This window comes from Mesoplodon densirostris, chromosome 19, assembly GCF_025265405.1.
Source record: "Mesoplodon densirostris isolate mMesDen1 chromosome 19, mMesDen1 primary haplotype, whole genome shotgun sequence".
In the NCBI taxonomy this organism is placed as follows: Eukaryota; Metazoa; Chordata; class Mammalia; order Artiodactyla; family Ziphiidae; genus Mesoplodon; species Mesoplodon densirostris.
This window is the reverse complement of record NC_082679.1, coordinates 51,182,857-51,205,071: the sequence shown is the minus strand read 5'-3', so window position 1 is coordinate 51,205,071 and position 22,215 is coordinate 51,182,857. Positions and strand designations below refer to the sequence as shown.

General features: G+C 47.3%; 1 protein-coding gene across 1 annotated transcript; it reads right to left on the bottom strand.

The window, feature by feature from the left end:
• Positions 1-2,593: 2,593 nt before the first annotated feature.
• PMFBP1 (polyamine modulated factor 1 binding protein 1) lies at positions 2,594-20,577 on the bottom strand. Its single transcript, XM_060083174.1, has 15 exons — positions 20,365-20,577; positions 16,495-16,621; positions 16,241-16,398; positions 14,603-14,840; positions 12,026-12,215; positions 11,708-11,861; positions 10,832-10,999; positions 10,430-10,567; positions 8,202-8,366; positions 7,476-7,643; positions 6,983-7,150; positions 6,076-6,179; positions 5,503-5,577; positions 3,074-3,312; positions 2,594-2,712 (listed from the first exon to the last, which is right to left on the bottom strand). Exons 1-15 carry the CDS (start codon positions 20,560-20,562, stop codon positions 2,594-2,596), a joined length of 2,409 nt encoding a protein of 802 aa, XP_059939157.1. The 5' UTR covers positions 20,563-20,577.
• Positions 20,578-22,215: the final 1,638 nt, after the last annotated feature.

Sequence of the window (22,215 nt, the reverse complement as noted above, 5' to 3'; positions counted from 1 at the left end):
CAGCTTCAGTATTCTGATTTAATACTCTGCTTTTCACCATCTCTTCCTCACATGATAATTGATTCTTTTTCTAGAGGTACAAAAGCGTTTCTTGGCAACGACCCGGAGGTGGATTCCTGAGACTGGTTCTCAGATTTGGTGTGAGAGAACAGTAAGGTTGTTGAACTGGACAGGGGTCCACTGCCTTGCTCTCAGCCATGTGCATCTACCCTTTAATGCCTACTTGAGAGGAGCAGGATACTTGAGACATCTTAGAAATATCAGCAGTTGAGGGTCTCAGGCTGAGATAGGGGGCTCATTCTGGGGATCCCAGGGCTAGCTTGCTGGCCCCTGCCTATGGCAGGAAGCTTCCTCATATGGGCTGTGCAGAGGAGGCTCAAAGGCAGGTGTACGTGGCCACATGGTGGTTCTAGGGAGCTCCCCCTTCCCTTTAGTAAGGCAGTGGCTGGGGTTTGTTATGGGTTCCTTTAGCTCAGGGGGAGAAGAATTATGCTCCAGGTGGGTAGAAGAGGATCTGTCACAAAGGATTCTGCGACCCCCAAGGTATCAGAATCTGAGTGACACCCTCCGACTCGGTGGCTGAAGCACTTTATTTATAAACCCCTCGGCTAAGTCCTAGCTTTATAATCGTTTCTTTTTTCTTTTTTGTTATTTTTTTTTAGCGTGGCTTTAGGTGCGCAGCAAAATTGAGCAGGAGGTACAGAGATTTCTCCTATACCTGCTTCCCCTGCCCCCAAACCTGCACAGCCTCCCCGCATCGCCCACCGCAGTGGTTCGATTGTTACAACTGATGAGCCTGCGCTGACACATCATTACCCCCTAAAGTCCATAGTTTACATTAGGGGTCACCCTTGGTGTCTGTACATTCTATGGGTTAGGACGAATGCATCCACCATTATAGTTTCATACAGAGACCATGTCTTTTTAATGTCAACTTTTAAAGAACTCACTTCTTTGGTTATTTCTCAAAGCATTAGAGGCAGGCAACATTCGGACTCCCTGCCCTTTCTCCTACCTTTCTGCATTTCTCCAAGCCCAGCCCCTCCACTCAGCTGAGTCTCCTACCTGGCTGGGCTTGCAAGGCCACACGGCTGGGTGATGTATTGACATGGTTCTGGCTCTGCTGCCCCTTTGCTCCCCATAGTGTGCTCCCTGCTTTCCTCTGGTGTAATCACCCCGTAGGAGGTGAAAGACAACTTTGGAAAAAGTACAACCTTCAAAGTACCCAGATATTGTCCCTTTGGCCAACATATATGAAAACTTTTTGTAAATTAAAGAGACAAAATGCCTTTTTAGTAGACTGTACTGGGGATTTTAATGACATTGAACTTTTGCTTGAATAAATGGGCCCCAGGCTAGAACTAGAAGCCATTTCATTAGTACCAGACCCTTCAGTCTTTGTTTTCTCTAGAAGACGTATCCTTATTCTAAACCAAATAAAGGAACACAGTCAAAAGAGCATAAAAACCCAGACAATGACCATCACAACAGAAACCACCAGATATGCCCGTCACTCCTGCCTCACACTGCATTTCCAGAATTTGCCCTTCCCAAGTCCTAGCAGGGGCATCCTATATAACACGTTGCTGCTATTAGCAGAAAATTTCCTTGGCTTTTGTTTGGCTGGGGAGGGAGGCAAGATATTTAAGAATTGCTATCAACTAGTGGGTTTCTTCCTTCACTTCTCCTTTCCCCTCTTCCAGAAATGCAAGCTCTTTCATTTCTTTCTCTTACTTTACCTTTAGCTATTTCTCTCAATTTTCTATAGACTAGAAATAGAAATTCTAGACATGTACTTAGTTTAACAAAATCCAGCCACAATAAAATAGTTTAGCTGTCCTTGGAGTTTGTTATAATGGAATTTTTCTTGTACTGAGCTGGCTGGGGAGAAAAATAAAATTGTTAAAAAAAGGAATATGGCAGCCAGGGAGAAAGCAGATGGCTATCTCTCCCTCCTGCCTTTGGAAAATGCATCATTTATTTCTCTTCCTCTCTTTTGGGTCTCAGGATTACTTTCCTTTTGGAGGTTTTTAGATATTTCTTTTTCTTCTTAAATTCCAGACAGAGATGGAAGGAATAAAAAAGGAACTAATTATCTCTTGTTGGTTTAAAAACTAATCCAGATAATCCAGAAGCTGGCTTTGGGAATTACAGCTCCCCTATATACGTCAAAGAGAACTATATGTTTTAGAATTTAGGGAAAATAGGGATGAACACATTGCTGGGGACCTGAGGGGGCAGAATTGTCTGCAAGACGCCACGAGCTCACTGAGGCTGCTGTGCTCATGTCTTTATTTTAGAGTTTGGGCCTAGAGATGGTAGTATGGTTCCAAGGCTCACTCTGCCGCAGGAAGTAGACAAAACTCAATAAAATGTTAGCATCTTGCAGAATAGGCTGGGACCTTGACATATTCCAGTTAGAGCTGATCCAAGTCAAGAGAGAGGAATAGGAACTCACTGCCCTCTGAAAAACATGCGTGGAAATGATGCTCAGGGCAAGGCGCTGATTCTAGCAAAATGAGGAACCTGAGGGAACAGGGGGGAAATGACGATCTTGATTTGAGGAGAAATTAATGAAGTGATTCCTCAAGGACTAGTCTCGTGGCCAGGCAGCTCTGGTGCAGGTGACTTCTTCCCTTGGGGGTACCATGGAGTCTACAGGTGGCAGAAAAGGTAGCCTTGGACCCAGGTTGTAGAGGAGACCAGGGCATTCTTGTGAGGTTTCCAAAACACGTTAGAGGAGAAAAATGCCTATTCTGCCTGTTCCCTTCTTATCCTCACACCTCCCAAAAGGGACTGGGTCAGGGGAAGGGATAGGTCTGAGATCGGAGGCACTTGGGTATCATCAAAGATTCTTAAATCAGGATGAGCCTTAATTCATTTGCCTCCCCCTTTACAGAGGAGAAAACAATGATCTCTGGTCCAGAATAGCTAAGCAAAAGATTTGTTTTTTTCACCTATTTGAATTTCCAATCCAGTGATCTCTTCAAAATATGCTTTTTTTTTTTTTTGACCCAATGGACTAAGAAAGACAGCACCATAGTAAGTAGCAAAAGTCACATGGTGGACATACCTGAGCAGTGGGGCATCCCGACAGACTTGGTGATGTCCATTCTTTGGCTCACATCTTGGGTTATCCCCCTCCAGCCCAAGGTGCCATACACTTTCCCCCTTGATGTGGGGTCTGTTTTGCTTGGGCATAGGGCTTTGGTATATACGCTTGAGGGCCCAGCTTTCAGCTTCTTCTCCTCTATTTCATTCTTTAGTTTCTTGTTTTCCTTTTGCAGATGGACCATTACATTGTGGAGGTGGCTGGGGAAGGAGAGGGAAGGACAGGTGGGTGTTTGGTCTGCTTCAGTTCCATGGACACCCAGTTCCTCCCAGAGCTGGTGCTCTCACACATGTTCTGTGGAAATGGAGGCCTATGTGCATCCCCGGGAAGAAGCCTAGGCCTGGGGTTGGGGTGGACCCAGAATCAGCACTCCTGACCCACTGTGTCATGTCAGCTCTGGGCTAGTTTTCTTATATGTTAGATGGGGACCATTGAGTCTGATCTGCCTTCTGGGGTTCATATAAAAATCCAGTTTGACAAACGATAGAAATTTGATTCAAAGAGCCAGAACAACTCTGATCACGTGTCCTCAGTTTCTCACAGCCATGCCTAGGAAACACTCACATCCAGTTCTGATGCCAAAGCCCAAGATCTTTTGCCTCCCTTTGCTGAAAGGTTGAGAACACAGGGGATCCCGGCTCTGTTGAGAGCTTGGGCAAGTTACTTGTCCCTGTTTTATGGAAGAAATGGCAGCTCCAATGTAGGTGAGGGGAAAGGTAACTGAGCATACCTCCTGTGGCTCAATAAATGGCAACTGTTAACACTAACAGCCTTATTTCTCCAAACCAGTGTTGAGAGAAGTGAGTGACAGTGGGCTCTGGAACCAGGCTTCCCAAGTTGGTATTCTGACTCTGCCACTTACTGGTCACGAGACCATGGGCAAATTATGTAGCCTGAGTTTCTCCCTTTCTTCATCCTTAAATGGGGATTATACGTGCACTGAACGTGTGAGGCCTCATGAAGATTAAATAAGTTAACACATGTAAAGCACTGGGAACAGTGCTCCTCATGCGTAAGCAATAAATATTGGTTGAGCTCTTGTTATTATGATTAAAAGATGGTGTTCCTTCAAATAGGATCAAGCAAACTCAAGAATGAGTTCTTTGTGAAACAAACAAACAAACAAACAAACCAAAAACCTTGCCAGAACTTGGCACAATATAAGAAAAAGCCTGGTGCCCGGCTACCTTCAGATTCTGACAATTTCTCCTTTAGTTAAATCCTTTCAGAAAATGTTTCTGTCCTAGTGAAATATTTTATGATCTTTTCTAGAGGAAATCAAACAGAGAATTCATCCTCAACTGCTTCTCTGGGCGTATTCTTTGCCCTCTTGCTCTGTGTAAATCTGGCTGGCAGTGAAGACACCCCTTCCCTTGTAGCTCTTCACGTTGTTGCCACGCTGCTTGTGCCACTGGGCCTGGAGGTGGGGTCCTCGAATGCCCTCATTCCCTGGCTCTCTGCCACTCTCTCTGGCCCACTCCTGTCAGCATCCCTGATGTTTTCAGCATCCTGTACTTTTCATCCAAGCCCTGGCCCCTCAGTTCCTTGACCTCCTTATTCCAGTGATCGTTTCCTCTCCTTCAACCCAGACACTTTCCTATGGTCCAAGCTCAGGACACAGCTTTCTAACTGGGGCTGCATAAATAGGTCCCAGGTGTGCTGCGACACCTCAGCCCTTGGAGCAGGGTTTGGCACAGCTGCTGGGTGGTCACCTTTACCATAAGCAACCCCATCCAAGACCCTCCCAGTGTGCCAAAAAAAGGTGGTCATTTTCTAAGTGTTCCCTGACAAAAGGTTGGGAAACACTGCCCTGGAGCGTGTCGTTACCTGCTACTATGCCACCTCTGAAATCTCAGTTTTAGACGTCCATACTTTTGCCTCTGTTCCCAAACTCCCAACACTCCTCCCGTACCACACTCTATGCTGACCCAGGTTTGACCATGAGGGTGAACCAAGGCTGCAAGTAGATGGACCCAAATGACCACATGGGACAGAAGGGCCCCACCAACCTTGACTGCTCACCTCATAGAGATGTTCCTTCTATGTTCTATGTCCCTTTGTTTGGAGAGCTCTCCGTTACCACAGCTTAGCCACTACCCTAACTAATACAGTCTGCTTTTCAGTTCCTGTTTCCTTCTCAGCATTCTGACTTCTGAGAACTGTGGCAGGTGACAGTGGAGAGGGACATAGAGACTATTAATCCCCTTTTTTATTGTTGGTGAGGGGACTAAGGCCCAAAGAGGTCAAGTGGTATGCCCAAGGTCACATAGATGCAGATTCGGGACTCGGGGTCTTTCTCCACATATCCAGTGAAAAAGCCAGCCCTGGTTCCTGGCTGACTCCTCTCCCCGGGGCCCAAGCTCCAGCCAGGGGGCCATGGGATGACTTACTCCTTTTCACCAGTCAGCTTGGCGATATATATGACCTGTTCATGGAGCTTGTTTCTTAGTTTCTCATTGGCGATCCTGTAATAAAATTCACAGAAGAAAAGAGTTCCCCAGACCCCTGTGAGCAAGAGCATGAGTTCGCTGAAAAGGACGTTGGGTGTTCTTGGCAAGGCCTCTTCTGGGCCCAGACCCCCCGCTCATCCCCCAGTCCCCAGAGCTAGAGCCCTCCTAGCAGCTGGCAATTAAGAGGACTCTCTACACTCCCATGCAAACTCACTGTGATCCCAAGTGAGTTCAGGGGATCCAGGCAGTGAAGCCCGACACCAGGCTGGGAAGAGGAAATCTGACCCACAGGAGCATCCCTTCTGTCTGGAAGCTGCTCCATTTCCAAGTGGGCGGGGCTTTCTGAACCTGCCTGAAGGGTTGCGGCCCCTTCATCTTATTCCCAACATCTGGGTGTGGGCTGCGACTGGATCAGTTTCCCTGGTGGGCTGTGTGTGTGTGTGTATGACACTATTCTCTGGCACATGTGTGATTCCAGCCCTTGGAACCCCGCCTGTTTTCTTCCGCACTTACTTCTGCTCTTTTGCCCATTGCTCCAAGTTGGACATAATCTGATCATTCTCTCGGTGCAGCCTCCAGGTATCTTTGGGCGCAGACCGCTGGTGCAGGCAACAGGACTTTGGTACAAGAAGTAAATGAGATAGTAAGGGGGTGGGAGCACAGGCCTTTCACCTCCCTTCTCCCAAATCAGGTCTCCTCTCTTCCTGGGAGAAGAAACATTGACTCTGCTGTCCAGCCCCGAGGCCAGAGTTGGAATTGCCATTGCAGGCCTCCACCTCCAGCAGTGCATTATCACAAAAGTGACATCTGTGAGCAGACACCACTTATAGTAGAGACAAAGTAGGTTTGTACATTTATAATAATGATTTTCAGGCCAAAGGTAGCAAGGTGACCTATTCTAAAACAGCAATATGTTAAGCCTTTTTAAAAACAGCTGAAAGAAAAAATATCTGGTGGAAAGGGGGGACTTTTTTTCTAAATTGGGCAAAGGCCCTGTGGCCACCCCAAGGATATCCGGAGTCTCCTGCTACAAACTTCACTGCTCAGAGAGCTGGGCATACCCTAAGAGCTCTTAGCTGATTCTACTGCAGGGTAATTGAAAGTGTCAGGAGGGGCTCTGGAGGGTGACTGAGCAGTGGATTATCTAAGTCAGGGCTGCTGGTGTACCTGACATGGAGATGGCATTCTCTCTCCTCTGGATTGGGACCTTTGCTCTGTTCAATATCTCTATCAACTAAGGCACGGGAAGATGGCTGGGTCGAGACAGCCGTTGTGGGCCTGGAACACCCAGACCCCGCTTTGTACTGAATAGAGGGGGATGCCCTTTCCTTGCTCCCAGACACCCCTACCCCCATCCAGACGGTCGTGGGATGTTCTGGGGGGAGTGGGATGAAGCGACTGGGAGTTGAGGAGTGCCCACCTCCCTCTCGTCCACGAGGAGGTTCTCTTTCAGGGCACGCATTTCCTCCTGGAACACCCTGAGCTGCTCCTCTTTTGCGGCCAGCATCTTGAGGTCGCTCTGGTGCTGCTTCTGCCACTGCAGCACCTCGTTGCTCATGATCTCCAGCTTTTCGTTGAAGGTCTGCACCTGCTCGGTAGCGCACAGTGAGGAGGGAGACCCCGGCTTGCCACCCTAACCCTGGAGGACCCATGACAAGGCGGGAGGGCGCTTTCTCTGGGAGGTTCATGAGGGCGTGTTTTATTTCCAGCGGCCAGCAGAGGGCGCCCCTGCTCTGATAGTTGCCGCCTTCCTGAAGCTCCCAGAGCCCAGCAAAAGGGAGGGTACCTGTTAGCCGAAGGGACTGGCTCAGTGCGAAGTACACAGCTGTGGGGCAAGAAGAGGCCTTGGGGCCCTGGGCAGGGCGGCAGCCGGAGCCCTGGGCAGGACGGCAGCCGGGGCCCCTGGCGCTCACCTCTAGCTCACTCTCCTGCTGGAGGCCCTGCAGTTTTTTGAACGCCACATTCAGCTTTTTCATCCTCTCCTCGTAAGCAATGACTTCCTCTTCCAGCTGAATCTTCCTGTCTTGGGCCTGTGTCAGACTTCGGTGAAGACTCTTTGTCTCTGAGGTCGAATGACTGAGCTTTGGTAAAGACAAAGGGTTGGGGGGAGAACGGCTGTCATTGCGCTTGGGCCTCTCTGCTGAGTCCTGAATGGAGAAGGGTTCCACCAGTCCCACAGCCCCTACTCTCTTCTGCCCAGGGTGGCACAGACACACCTGGTCCTGGTCACCTCGCCTAGAGTCCCAGGGAGGGGTGAGAAGTGACAACGGTCAGTCTTCTGCATCTCCCCTGCCCCTTTCCCGTTTCCTCTCTTTCCAATGCTACGAGCTCATCAGCCAGGCATGATTAGCACAGGGATGGGGCATGAATTTCCCTGAAAAATCCAGGTCTTGGGCAAACCTTGCCCCTGGGTCACCCATGGGCAAAAAGACTTGTTAGATTTAGCCTCTATCCCCCTCTTCCCCAAAGCCTCACTAAGGAGAAGCAGGCCTTCTCTGGACAGACATCCCAGCCAATGCAAGGGTTTGCAGATGGACTTAGTGACAGCCAGTTATGCAGGAAATCGACTCCTTCACCTTTCATGCTGCTGGGGTAACTTGGATATTAAACAGCCCTGGAGATGAGAGGGTGTAGCCCACCTTATCCAGGGCCTGTGTTAGGTCGTCTTGGCAGGAGGCTGACTTCCGGCATACCTCCTCATAGACTTCTTTACTGACCGTGGTCTGGAGGTATTGCTTCTCTTTTGCCGCAGCCTTGTCCAGCTCTATCTGCAGACTCGCCATGGTCTCCTTCTGAAGGGTTATCTTTAGGGAGGGGGAACATCACTGTCAAGGTTCATGGCCATAGAGGCATTCTCTGTGTCCACAGAAGATGGACAAGCACTGGGCTCTCTCCTCTCTGCACTAACTACCTGCCCAGTAGCCTGTGATAATGCCCACTTCCCCTCACTGTTGGAAGAGGAAGAGCTGTCTTTCCAGGTTCTTCTGCACCCCTCTACTTCCTTTCTAGATAGCATGTCCTCCCAATACAAGGAGTACTGGAACTACTGGGCCATGATGTGTCAAATACACGAAAAGTCCCTTTCACAGACTCCGCAGCCTTTGATGTGTGCCAGCCAAGCATGGGTCCTACGTTTGTAACTGGATGGTTTCTGTTAATAGTTAACTGTCTCATGGTTAGGGTTAGGGGTAGGATTAGTGTTAACCTGGAATCCAGTTCTAGGTTAGGAAATATGGTGCAGCATTTCAGTGGTATGCATTATGCCTCAACTCCTGACATAATCCACTAGACTCGATGCACCATGAAAGCAGGACTGTGTGTGCTTTCTTCATTGCTGTATCCCCACTACCTGTAGCTCAGAGCATGGCATATAATAGGTGCTCACTAAATATACTAAATGATTTACTTGGACTGAATGAAATGGTGCATTGGGCAATACTAGGGATGAATTGGACATATAGTTCTGACAGAGTGTGTTTAAAATTGAAATACGGACTACTGATGAAAGGAAATGCAGTTTAGAATGCAAAACTAAGCCTCTTTCGAATGGCTGTTTCCACTGATTCAAAAAGTCTGTTATATGTGGGGCATGCTTTTAAAAAATTGAACATGCTTACACACACATAAACTCCTCCAGCCTCTGGATTCCCATCAAAGGAATTCTGAAATTAGTGCTTCTAGTTGCACATTTACGTAACTACCTTTCTTTTGGCAAATGTGATAACAGGCCTATATTAAATACTTAGGCAGTATTCCTTATAGTGAAAGCAGTTCCTTGGGGATTTGAGTGATTCAGACCTCAACTCTGGATCACACTAGAGGAGAGATTTATATCTCTGAGTGACAAAACTCCAGAAACAACAGTGCCTCAGATCTCTGCTGTTTAATATGGCAGCCACTAGCCACATGAGACTATTTACATTTCAATAAAACTAAAATTAAACTTATAAATTCAGTTCCTTAGTCATACTAAGCCATATTTTGAGCACTCAATAGCCATATGTGGCTAGTGCATATAGTATCAGGTAACTCTAATTTAGAACTTTTCCATCATCACAGAGAGTTCTATTGTGTAGTGCTATTCTTACACTTAGAATGGTCATAGTATTTTAAGATGAACTCTTTATTATGAAGGAATCAGAGCTGCTTGGTCTCTCATTTATAATTCAAGAGACTACCTAATCAAGATGCTGTATTTTTTTCTTGTCCAGAAATATGGAATGGATTCATTTGGGGCAAGTATTGCCATTCATGATGAAGGGAAAAGAGGTTAGGTGTAAGAGCCCGATGATCCAGGTTTAAATACTGCTCCATCCCATCACTTACCAATTAGTCAGTCTGAGCCTCAGCCTTTCTCTCCTCTGTAAACCAGCAGATGGAAGGCATGCCAAGGACTTAAGTAGACAGTCAATAAATGATGACTGAATGTGAGCACAGTGCCTCACATACATTAGATGCCATTTACTCCTTTTGTCTTTATTCGTGTAATGAAATATAACCATGTCCCCTTTCATCCCATTTTTGTGCTTTGGGACTATTTTTGGAAGTGCTCCCTAGCAAATTGCCCCAAACAATGGGCTCACTCAACTCTGGTCTAAAATGCAACTCTGGAAGACTTGATGCCAAAGCCCAGATGGTTTGGGGCTCCACCAGATATTAAATAAGACCTTCTACATGTGGAAGAAATACTTCTCGGCCAGCAAGTGGGTGACACTTCAGGAGGGAAGTGGGGGCTCCGGTGCCCCAGAATGCACATGGGCTGGGCAGTTAGTGGCATTTCTGTGATGGAGGAGAGCTAGATGCCAACTTCAGGTCCAGGATCATAGGGTTCAAATTTCTCACCCCCTTGGGGTTTCTGTCTACGCACCTTACGAGTCAGCTCCTGGTTGATCTGCTGGGTGCTGTTTTGTTTGCAGAGAGAGGAATCCAGTTGTGCAGAACATTGCTTTAACTGTGATTTGAGATGATCATTTTCCTCCTCCAACTTTCTCAAACTCTCCTTTGACTGCTCCCCGATTAAGGAAACAAAGCCCAGACGGAGATGTTATCTCAGACTCCTGCAGAAGCCCCTCCTTCTGCCCTCACGCACAGCTCCACTTTGCACCCCATGTATCTCAGGCCTTCTCTCCCCTCCTCACTTGTCTTTCTCACCCTCCCTCCCTTCTCTCCTGAAGTCTGAGCACCCTCAGCCTCTGTGTCCCACCAGGCCCAGCTGGGCTCAGGTCTGGCCCTGGATTCTTACTCCCGAGGCTTCCCAGATTCTCCTCACCATCTTTTCTTTCTTTTTTTCTTCCTGTCGGAACATCTCGAGCTCTTGCTCCAGTAGCTTCTCCTTCTCTTTACTCTTTTTCAACTGCTCCCGTTTCTCCTCCAGCAACCTGGTTTCCTCCTGAAGCTGTTCTTCTAGACTGCATTTGGAGGAGGCTTGCTTCCTGTTCTGAGAAAACAAACACGGGGCTGAAAGTCAGGCACCATATTTTGGGGGATAAAAACCCCAGCCCAGACAACTGTGCACAGGGATGGCTGAAATAAATATGAGGACAACTCCTTAGTTATTTAGCGTGTTTAATAAAAAAGTTTCCTCTTAGGTTCAGCAACAGTTTTTCTTTGTTCAATTAGAAATACCAACTTATTTTATTTATAGATCTAGGTCCCACTTACTTACCAACTCTTTCCACATAAAATACTCTTTGAATAAATTTTGAAAAATCTTAGAAAAGCACAAAAGGAATAATTCAAAGTTAAAAAACTTTAAATCAACTGAGAAGGATAGCTTTTGAGTCCTAGAAAAAGAAATAATATTGTCCTTTGACTGTTTTTAAGCTTAGCCCCTGAAAATGCCTATTATGGGTTGTGGGAACTGGAGCTGACTGGCTGGCTTAGCATTCTAAATCAAATTCTGGACAAGTAGTTTGCAATGGATTGGTGGTGGCATCTTCCCAAATAAAGAACAATGCAATTTTTTTTTTTTGGCCACACCGCTCAGCTTGTGGGATTTTAGTTTCCCGACCAGGGATTGACCCAGACCCTTTGCAGTGAGAGCTTGGAGTCCTAACCACTGGACCGCCAGGGAATTCCCAAGAGCAATGCATTTAATCTGAAACAGAGCAAATGCTTGAGCTGGCTGCCTACTTGCCCTCCATACCTGGTGTTGAATGTGATTTATACGATCTAGCAGGTCATTCAGTTTTACATCTTGCTCAGTCACTGTCTTCTGAAGCTGCCTCTTTTCCTTCTCTGAAATTTCAAGTTTTCTCGAGAACTCAGATAATTCTGATGTCAGCTCCTCTATCCGTTTCCTAAAGCAAAATGGCAAAAACAGGTGGATGGACTTCAGGGTCCATGTCGGTGGACTGTGGGCTGGCTGCCCGGGGCTTGCTACCCAACTCCTGGGCAGCAGCCCACAGGGTCCCAACTGGCTTACGACGGACAGAGCCTCTGTCTGGAGGGGAATCTGTGGTACCTGCTGGGTGTGAGTTCCTCCTCAGCCATTAGGGAATCCTTCTGCAGCTTCTGAAGTTCTCTCTGGAGCTCCTGGATGATCTCTGCCTTCTGCTTCTCCAGGCAAATGCAGCTTTGCAGTTTCCTATGGCAATCCTCCAGGTTACCCTTTGCCAGAATGGCCTCTTCTTTGTATTGGGCTGCTTGCTGAGCTGCAGAAGACAGGAGATAACCCGGGGCATGTCCAAGTGTGAAGGGAGTTATGTGTGAAGATCGGACTCTCAAATGAGACCAGTTAAAAAGTCTGTTCCTTGGGGCTTCCCTGGTGGTGCAGTGGTTAAGAATCTGCTTGCCAATGTAGGGGACACGGGTTTGAGCCCTGGTCCGGGAAGATCCCACATGCCGTGGAGCAACTAAGCCCGTGTGCCACAACTACTGAGCCCGAGCTCTAGAGCCTGGGAGCCACAACTACTGAGCCTGTGTGCCACAACTACTGAGCCTGCGTGCCACAACTACTGAAGCCTGTGCACCTAGAGCCCGTGCTCCACAACAAGAGAAGCCACTGCAATGAGAAGCCTGCGCACCACAACGAAGAGGAGCCCCCGCTCACTGCAACTAGAGAAAGCCTGTGTGAAGCAACAAAGACCCAATGTAGCCAAAAAAAATAAAAGTCTGTTCCTTCATTCTGTGGCTTACTTCAATTTCCAGTCTGTCCTCATCTCTCTCTATTTCATTATCACTCCTAAGGAGCTCTGATAAATTATCTGTCTTCAACTACCCACCAGCTGTGAACTCCTTGACTAAAATTAAACAAATTGGTCGAAATTGCTTGGTATCTCTTCTGCGACTCATCCTGTCATTGCAGACAAATCCTGACCCTCATGGAGTTTAGAGTCTAGTGAGAGAGCTGTAATTGGTTCACCTGACATGGAGAATACAGTAATGTTAAACTCACACTGACTGTGAACTCAGGAAGCAAGGCCAAAGCGGGTAAGTACAGTTGGAGATGGACTTATGGAGGAACAGAGGCTAAGCTGGGCCTCAGAAGAAGGAGAAGAAAGGGAATTCTCAGGGTGGGGGGCACAGTGAAGGGAATGGGGAGGGCATGTGGGAAGATGATGGGAAGATATCAGCTTAACTGGAAAGGAAAGTGGGAAGGAATGGTGAGAGACAGAATTGAGGAAGTGCATGGGCTAGAGGGGGTTTTGGAGGACGTTGAAAGCCTGAGAGAAATGTTTAGACATGATTTAGTGGGTTCTTGAGCAGGGACCTGCCATAAAGGAAACAGTGCTTTAGGAAAATTGGAGAAAGACTTCTGACAATATCCTTTTAGCCCACGCCCTTGCCTCCACTGGGTATGAAGGAGTAAGTTGCTTACTGGGGTTTCTCTACACCAAATATCTCCCCACTTCGTGTAGTTTCTCCTATCATTTCTACTTAAATATCACTTTTCTCTCCATTTTTTTAAGCTTGGGATACTGGAAGAAAGATGGTCTCACTACGGAAATAATTATACACCCAGAAGAAGGGAGGAGGATTTTTTTTAATAGGGAAGAGAGTAGGTTCAGCTTTGGGAATATTGGGTTAGTGGGGTTGGTCAGGTGGAGCTAGTCTCTAAAGACAAGACTGACCAGGTGCCAAGTCAGGGTGGGGCTCTAGGCATTGGAGTCACCTGCAGAGAAATGAGCTACAAGAAGCAGAGGTGCTCATCAAGGAATGAGTGTAGAGGGAGAGGAGAGGGCAGAATCTTAGAGACGGGTGACCACTGTCAGGGCAGGAGGGAAAAGAGGAAACAATGGTGAGATTTATGGAAGAACAAGGGACCTGTTGTGTCTCCAAAGCTAATAAATAACTGTTGAGGTGCGGGGTACCAACAGTGTGGACACCCAGAGAGTTAGAGGAGGGTGAGGAAGGAAGACGTGCTTTGGACCTTCTTTTTTTTTTCCAAATTGATACATCACTCACATAACATAAAATTTATCCTTTTAAAGTGTACAGTACAGTGGTTTCTGGTAGACTCACAAAGTTGTGCAACCATCAACATCTAATTCCAGGACATTTTTATCACTCAAAGGCAATCCCATTTCCAGGGCAAGAAGTTACTGGTGACCTCTGAGAAAGCACTTTCGGCAGAGGAGCAAGGACACAACCCACACTGCAAGAGAATGTGTGTGGAGACTAAAAAAGGAGAGTGTTAAAAACCAGGGAAGGAAGAAATGAATGGTGTGACAAAGGTCCCAGAGAAGGTGGAGAGGAATGTGGTGCAAAGAAGCAAGGTACAGAGCCCTGTGCTCTCCGTGGTGAGGAAAGGAGAGGACCTTCAGCTGAGGCTGCAGAGAAAATGGGGGGCGTGTGAGAGCAGCGGTCTGCCTTCCCAACCCGAGCACCTGCTGTGTGATGGGGGCTTCAGAGAAAAGGTAAGGTTGGGGTGAAGGAAGGAGCTTAGAGGGCGGTCCTAACTGCTGTGAGATGAGATCATGAGGAGATCGGAGTGAGAAAGTGGTGAGGGAGAGGGACACGGCCATTTGAGGAAAGGAAGGGGCTGCTCTGGCCCCATGGGTTGGAGCGTGTGGGGACAGTGCTTGCCCGGGGGCCTCACCAGCCATCCTGTGCTGCTGTTTGGCATCTTTGAGACAGTCCTTCAGCTTCTTGATCTCAGCTCCCAGGTGCCTATACTTGGCCTTGCACTTATCCTGTCTCTCCTGGATGGCAATTTCGAGTTCACTTGTCATGCGTTGCTGCTTCTCCAACTCCAACTCCTTTTTTACGAGGGAGTCCTTAACCTGCGCCAGGTCCTTCTCTAGCTTGTGCAGCATCTCATCTTTCTCCTGGAGGAGCTGAGGAAAGCAAAGTGTTAATGCTGATAGAGGCCTGAGCAGCGGCAGGGCGAAGTCAGTTAGAGATTGTCTTGAGGCCTCTTCCAGCCACCATCTTCTCTCGCCTGGATGTTGCAATAGCCTCCACCTGGGCTCCCTGCCTCCCTGTCAGAGATGGGATTTTACAAATGCAAGTAAGATCTTGTTATGTCTCTGTTCAAAACCTCTACTGGGTCCATCTCACTTAGAAAAAGGCCAAAGTCCTTACAATGACGTCCCAGGATGCTCATGATCTGGTACTTGGCTACCAGTCTGACCTCACCTCTTGCCGCCCCACCCTCTCTGCTTCCGAGCTGACTCCCACCTGAGGGCCCTTGCCCTTGATGTTGCCTCTGCCTGGAATATTCTTCAAGACTTTGGCCTGGGTGGCACCCTTACTTCATTCAAATGTCTGCCCAAATGTCACCTTATCAAAGAGGCCTTCCCCGACCACTCTGGGGAAAACAGCCACCAAGCTGTTTTAGGAATTCATTAGTACCTAACATTTTATTGTATATTAGTTTTATTTGTTTGTCTCTAAAGACTGGAAATGTAAGCTCCATGAAAATAGGGACAGCACATGTTTTATTATATTCTCATGCCTAGAAGAGTGCTTGGCATATAATAGGAGCTCAAAAATATCCGTTGGATGAATATATGAGTGACTTGAAGCTGTTTATCCAGACTCCTTGCTTCTTCTTCAACATCTCTCCAAATACCTCCATTTTGACTGGTGAATCACCTCCAGACCTTGAAATAGGAAGTTTGAATGACCAGCCACTCAAATCAATTGGATTATTTCTACTAGCTCTGATAAAAGTTTAGAGTTGAAACAGTACTGACTACAAAAACTTGCGCTGGTTTCAGAGTCTTTCTGCCCTTGGTTCCATTCTTAGGCTCTTCTAGGAGCTTGATTTACGTTGGTAACTACAGATCTTCTAGGGCACAGTTCCACTAATATTTTCAAACTGCCTGGTTTGCATATTTGTAAGTTATTTGTAATTAAAAAATTGAAATCCACATGAAATTGTGAATAAGGCTACATATTATTTTATAGCATTTCTTTCTACTCTTAGGCATAAACAAAAGCATAAGGGAATAATATGAGTGTGTCCCAAACTCACTATTGCAGGGCTGGGGAAGAACCCCTTTCTTACAGAGTCCACATCTCTATTAAGGCCCCTGATGTTTTGTTTATTTATTACGTGCCAAGAGAAATTCCAAGGAAGAGCTCAGAATTGCCCCTGGGCCTGAAGCACTGCGCATGTGTGGGTGCTCCCCAAGCAATCACAGCGAGTGCAGGGCCACAGAACCCGCTCCTGCCGAGGCCTGGCCTCACAGGGCCCTGCTGGCAGTTCCAACCACGGAGCTCCTCGCCTTACCTTGTCTTTCTTCAAATCGAGCTTCTGGGTCTCAGTGAACTGCACCTGCAGCTCCTGCAGTCGCTGTTGCAGGATGCCGACCTCCTTGTCCTTCCTCTCCACGTGGGCAGATGTCTCTTCCCGCAGCCCGTGCAGGTCCAACTCCAGCTTCAACATGTCTGCAGCGGGACAAGACAGAGTGCTTCTTGTCAGAGCGGGGCTCCGGCTTCCTTGGCTCCCTACCCTCTGCCGCAGCCCGCTGGCCCGCGGTTTACCCTTCATGATGTTTTTCTTCTGTTCCGACACAGCTTCTAGCTCCGTGCGCAAATCCTTCACGAGGTTCTGGTACTCCTCCACATGCGAGCACTGGCTGTCTTTCTGCTCCTGCAGGTGCTTCAGTATCTGGGCAGATGGAAGAGCAGGGCAGGGTGAGGACATGAGGGAAGAAAGCGTTATAGAATTCTGAGTGTCCAGAACAGGCAAATTCGTAGGGACGGAAAGTAGAATAGTGGTTGCCAGGGTTTGGGGGAGGGAGGATGGGGGGGTGACTGCTCGTGGATATGGGTTTCTTTTTGGAGTGATGAAAATGTTCTGCAATTAGTGGTGCTGTTGCCTAACTTTGTGAATACACTAAAACCCAATGATTGTACACTTTATTTTTATTTTATTTTATTTTTTTAAACATCTTTATTGGAGTATAATTGCTTTACAATGGTTCGTTAGTTTCTGCTGTATAACAAAGTGAATCAGCTATACATATACATGTGTCCCCGTATCTCCTCCCTCTTGCATCTTCCTCCCTCCCCCCCTCCCTATCCCACCCCTCTAGGCGGTCACAAAGCACCGAGCTGATCTCCCTGTGCTATGCGGCTGCTTCCCACTAGCTATCTATTTTCCATTTGGTAGTGTATATATGTCAATGCTACTCTCTCACTTCGTCCCAGCTTACCCTTCCCCCTCCCCTTGTCCTCAAGTCCATTCTGATTGTACACTTTAAATGGTGAGTTTTCTGGTATGTCAATTATATCTCAATTTAAAAAAGTAAAAAGAGAGTTAAAAAAGAAAGGACATGGCAGACTTCTTCTCATGCTCACATGGAATGGAATGTGCACAAAAGGAGCCACCTCTTCCTCCCTGCAACACTCAGTGTCATTGATAAGGCACCTACAGTGTGCCAGGCACTGTGTACAGCACCTTAGGTGCTGCAAACAACACAGACACCAATTCTTACCCCAGGGAGCTGACCTTCTGGTGGGATGAGACAGACAAAGAGCATAAAGTAGTGACTTACAGAAAACAAAAGTTGATAAGTGCTATGGAAGAAACAGAATGGCAAAAGGGGAATGGAGATGTATGGGGCGGGCAGGGGTGAGGCTGTGGGTTACAGTTTTAAATAGGATAGATGGGTTGGCCTCACTGAGAAGGTGGCCTCTGAGCAGGCACTTGCTGGAGGTGAGGGCGTGAGCCAAGTTGAGGTATCTGAGGGACGAGCTCTGCAGATGGGGGAGGGGGCAGTGCTAGCTGATGACAAGGCCCTGGGGGGAGAACATGGAGGAGGCCATGTGGTTAGAGTGGAGTGAGTGATGGGGAGAGGAGGAGGAGGAGAGGAGGTGAGGAAGTTAGGGGGCAGTCACATCACATAGGGCTCTTAGTCCCTCAGCAAGAACTTTGGCTTCTACCCTGAAGGAGAGGGGAAGGGGCTGTAACCGGAGAAGGCAGGAAGGAACATGTACATGTGGCCAAGGAGGAACAACTAGTTGTCTGGGCAGCAGGGGATGCTGGGGAGATAGTTATGTGATTTCACAGTTGACAATGAAGGAGGGTTGCAGCATGAAGACAGAGGGACAGCTGGAGAAATGCAGGGCAATCACCGTCTGACCTGGGTGTGGGCCCTACAGCGATTCAAAGGCCCAGTGTGTGCCAGGCCAGCTGAGGGAGGAGAGGACGACTGGCACTAACTGTGATGTGGGTAGTTCTAGTCCGAACAGAATGTTCACATAATGTGAAGGCGTTGGGTAGGATATACAAAATGGTGGGTGAAAGTGGATTCTGTTTCTTGAGGAAGTCTGTATCATTTTAAAAAATGGAGTGTTAAAGAAGAATTTGTGTTTAGTAGATACAGTTTCAGTTCTTTTTTTTTTTTTTTTTTGTGGTACGTGGGCCTCTCACTGTTGTGGCCTCTCCCGTTGCGGAGCACAGGCTCTGGACGCGCAGGCTCAGAGGCCATGGCTCACGGGCCCAGCCGCTCTGCGGCATGTGGGATCCTCCCAGACCACGGCACGAACCCACGTTCCCTGCATCAGCAGGCGGACTCTCAACCACCGTGCCACCAGGGAAGCCCCAAGAACTTCCTATAAGTCAACACAAAAAAGACTAACAACCCAATAAAAAATTGGTTAAGGATTTAAAAGCAATTCGTAAAACAGAAATCCACAGGACCAATACACTTATGACAGGCTCACTACTTCATTCACAAGGTGGGCGCTGTGATGGGCCTCCCAGATCCCCTTCAGCAGTGAAGGACTTACTCCTCCAGCTGCTGGGGGTGATGCCCTAAGATAGCCTCAGCTGTAAGCCCTCTTGGGGATTGCCTGGGCTGAAGAAAACTTTTGTCCAAGGTCATGTCTCTCCCTAGGAAGACAGCTCACATCCAATCACTGATCAACATGGAGCTATAAAGGCCAGCTCCCTTCTTCCCAATTTAGAATCGCTCTAAAGGTCCTTCCAGCCCCAGAGCTCCTCATGAGGTTGGCTGAGGCCTTTGCTGGGACCATCAGAGACCAGCTTCTCCATCTGCCCAACCCTGCTTCCTTCCCCTTCACAGGTGTCGATGCCAAGAACTTTCTCTAAAAATGTCCTGCATACCAGTCTGTCTCAGAGTCTGCTTCCTGGGGAACCCAACCCACAGCTATTAGAACTAAAGGAAATAAAAATTGAGAAAATGAGAAAATCTATTTTTTCCCCATCCATCAGTTTAGCACAACTTAAAAAGACTGAAAACATACCCTGTGAGTGTAGGGAAATTATTGTTGGTAAAGGTGTAAACTGGTAGAACCTTTTTGGTGTTCAATTTAGAAGTATCTTTAAACATTAAAAATAAGCATTTCCGGGCCTCCCTGGTGGCGCAGTGGTTGAGAGTCCGCCTGCCGGTGCAGGGGATACGGGTTCGTGCCCCGGTCTGGGAGGATCCCATATGCCGCGGAGCGGCTGGGCCCGTGAGCCATGGCCGCTGGGCCTGCGCATCCGGAGCCTGCGCATCCGGGGCCTGTGCTCCGCAACGGGGGAGGCCACAACAGTGAGAGGCCCGCATACCACAAAAAAAAAAAAAAAAAAAAAAAAAAAAAAGCATTTCCTTTGACCCAGCAAAATCCCACTTCAGGAATTAACCCCGTAGAGATAAGGATGTTCATTTACAGCTTGTTTGTAGTAGACAATCAGGTCAGTAGATGGTACAGGGTACAGTTATACTACAGAATACAAGGTAGTAACTAGAAGAAATCACCAAGCTATACATTTAAAAAGCAAAGTGTAGAACCATATTTATAAAATGACTCATTTATGTAAAAAGAAAACTCTAACTTTTTATATAGCAATAGGATGGGGAAGATTGTCAGAACATTTCGAGCAATTGCCTAGGGGGAGAAGAGTGGGGTGGAGAAGGCTGAAGGTGGACTTTTACATTTAATCTCCATAATTCTGTCTAGAGAGCCTATATTGTTGTATTACTTGTGTAATTTTAAAAAGCAATTGAAAGAAAAAAGAAACAAGTTCAGTCACTTCTTTGCAATGTTTTGTGGCTTTCTCCTCCTATTTGATCCTGAAGCTATGGTTTCCATGAGTCCTGTGACCTGGAATAGCCCCCTGCCGGACCCCCATGGCAACATGGAAGATTTGAGAGCTCATTTGGTAATTCACTTTCTGCCTTATTTGAAGTGGTGGCTCCTTAAATTAATTAAGGAGCCTTAAAATTCCTAAGGAACAATCTTACAGGAGATGTGAAGGCTGAAAGTTCAAAGCTGAGGGCTACAAAATTCAAGGGAAGGAATGACAACTGGTTGAAGGTTTGGGTTTCTGGCAGAGAGGCTGGGACTGTTACAGGGACCACCTGGGAGCTCCTGGTCTGAGTGGTCTGGTTTAAGTCCTACCTGACTGACGATCCTGCTGAGCTCCCCCTCCAACATCTTCACTTGGCACTCCAGTAACTCGATGTTGCTCAGGGAAGTCTGGTATTTATCCCCATAGAGGTTTAAGCTCCTTTCTAGGGAGAGGATTTTGTCCCCGGCCAAGGCGAGTTGCTCCTGGGACAAACGGAGCTTCTCCCTTGTGTTCTCATGATTTCCCATTTCCTCCTCATAGAGAATCACCTGTTGGTGTAGGAAAAAACAACAACACTGAACCCGTGGAAGCATCTAACGAGGAAAGGATATTGCTATAAGACCACTTGCAGAGGAGTCTCATATCTTTTTTTTTTTTTAGCGGTACGTGGGCCTCTCACCGTTGTGGCCTCTCCCGTCGCGAAGCACAGGCTCTGGACGCGCAGGCTTAGCGGCCATGGCGCACGGGCCCAGCCACTCCGTGGCATGTGGGATCCTCCCAGACGGGGGCACGAACTAGTGTCCCCTGCATCGGCAGGCGGACTCTCAACCACTGTGCCACCAGGGAAGCCCCTCATATCTTAACTAGAAACCCAGATGCAAAGAATAGGCCCAGCTCAGATCTAAAAACTACAATACATAAAATCAGAATGTTAATTATTAGAAATTTTTTTTTAAAGTTTGTCCTGTTTAGATGGTAAGCTTCTTAAAGCCAGGGACCATATCTATTTCCCATTCTGTCTGGTATGTAGTTAATTCAATAAAGACTTGTTAGTTCATTAATAAGAATGAATGTATAGCTCCATTTTTTAAGGGCTTAAAATGCCAGTATTCTTTCTTTCCTATGTATTCTCTAGAGGTCTAATTTAGAAAATGTGGAGCCCCTCGTGCACACAGGCCCGTGTCAGCAAAGTTCCCTAGAAATAGTGGGGAAACATGACCCGAAGTTCCTCTGGGATTTGCAGCATCCTTATTTAGGTTCTTTTTCTTCCTGATCAATTAATTAGTCAACCAACTGACAGATATTTATTGAATGCTCATGAGCACTGTTTTGGGTGCTTAGGGGTATGTATACCTATATAATATAGGCTCCTCCCTTAAAGAATTTACAAACTCTTACAAATCGGGGAGAGATACGATTTAAAATTAGCAAACAACTGTTGAGTGAGCTAAATTATATAGTTTGAATTATATGTGCTGAAAAAGTTAAGAGCAGGAGGGTCATCAGGAAGGCTTCATTTGGGTTCAAATAGTTCAGTAGAATTCAGACAGAACACATTTTATTGGTCTAAGCTAATATATTTGCTGCCTGTCATTTGAGATTCATCGTGGGAAAAGATCATTTAGTTTGAGGTGTTTATTTTGTAAGGAAAAGAGGAAAGGAATATTTTATATTCAAACGTTTATAACGGAAGCTCATATCCCCTTGACACTCACCATCCCTTTGCATGCTAACCCCATTCCAACCACAAGCATCTTCAACTCTTTGCCTGCGCGTTGCTCTGGCCCCAGGAGTCCACTCAAGCAGAGGAGCAAGACAAGGCAAGTGACAAGTACTGGGGAGTTTAATACCCTCAGGTGCAACCCTCAACCAATGACGGGGTGGTTGGCTGGGATCAATCTGAGGTGTGTTCTACATTATCTCCCAGAATTCTCCAGAGGGATTGAACCCCAGTTTCCCATAGCAGTGATCTTCTTTTTTTATTGATTTTTAAATTTTTATTTATTTTTTTGCGGTACGGGGGCCTCTCACTGTTGTGGTCTCTCCCGTTGTGGAGCACAGGCTCCGGACGCGCAGGCTCAGCGGCCATGGCTCACGGGCCCAGCCGCTCCGCGGCATGTGGGATCTTCCCAGACCGGGGCACGAACCCGTGTCCCCTGCATCGGCAGGCGGACTCTCAA

Coding starts and splice junctions, on each gene's coding strand:
- PMFBP1 (XM_060083174.1), bottom strand. CDS start 20,562: ATGGGAAATCATGAGAACACAAGGGAGAAGCTCCGTTTGTCCCAGGAG. Junction 5,578..6,075: donor CAATGGGCAAAAGAGCAGAA/GTAAGTGCGGAA, acceptor ATTTTATTACAG/GATCGCCAATGAGAAACTAA. Junction 3,313..5,502: donor AAGCTGACTGGTGAAAAGGA/GTAAGTCATCCC, acceptor CTCCTTCCCCAG/CCACCTCCACAATGTAATGG.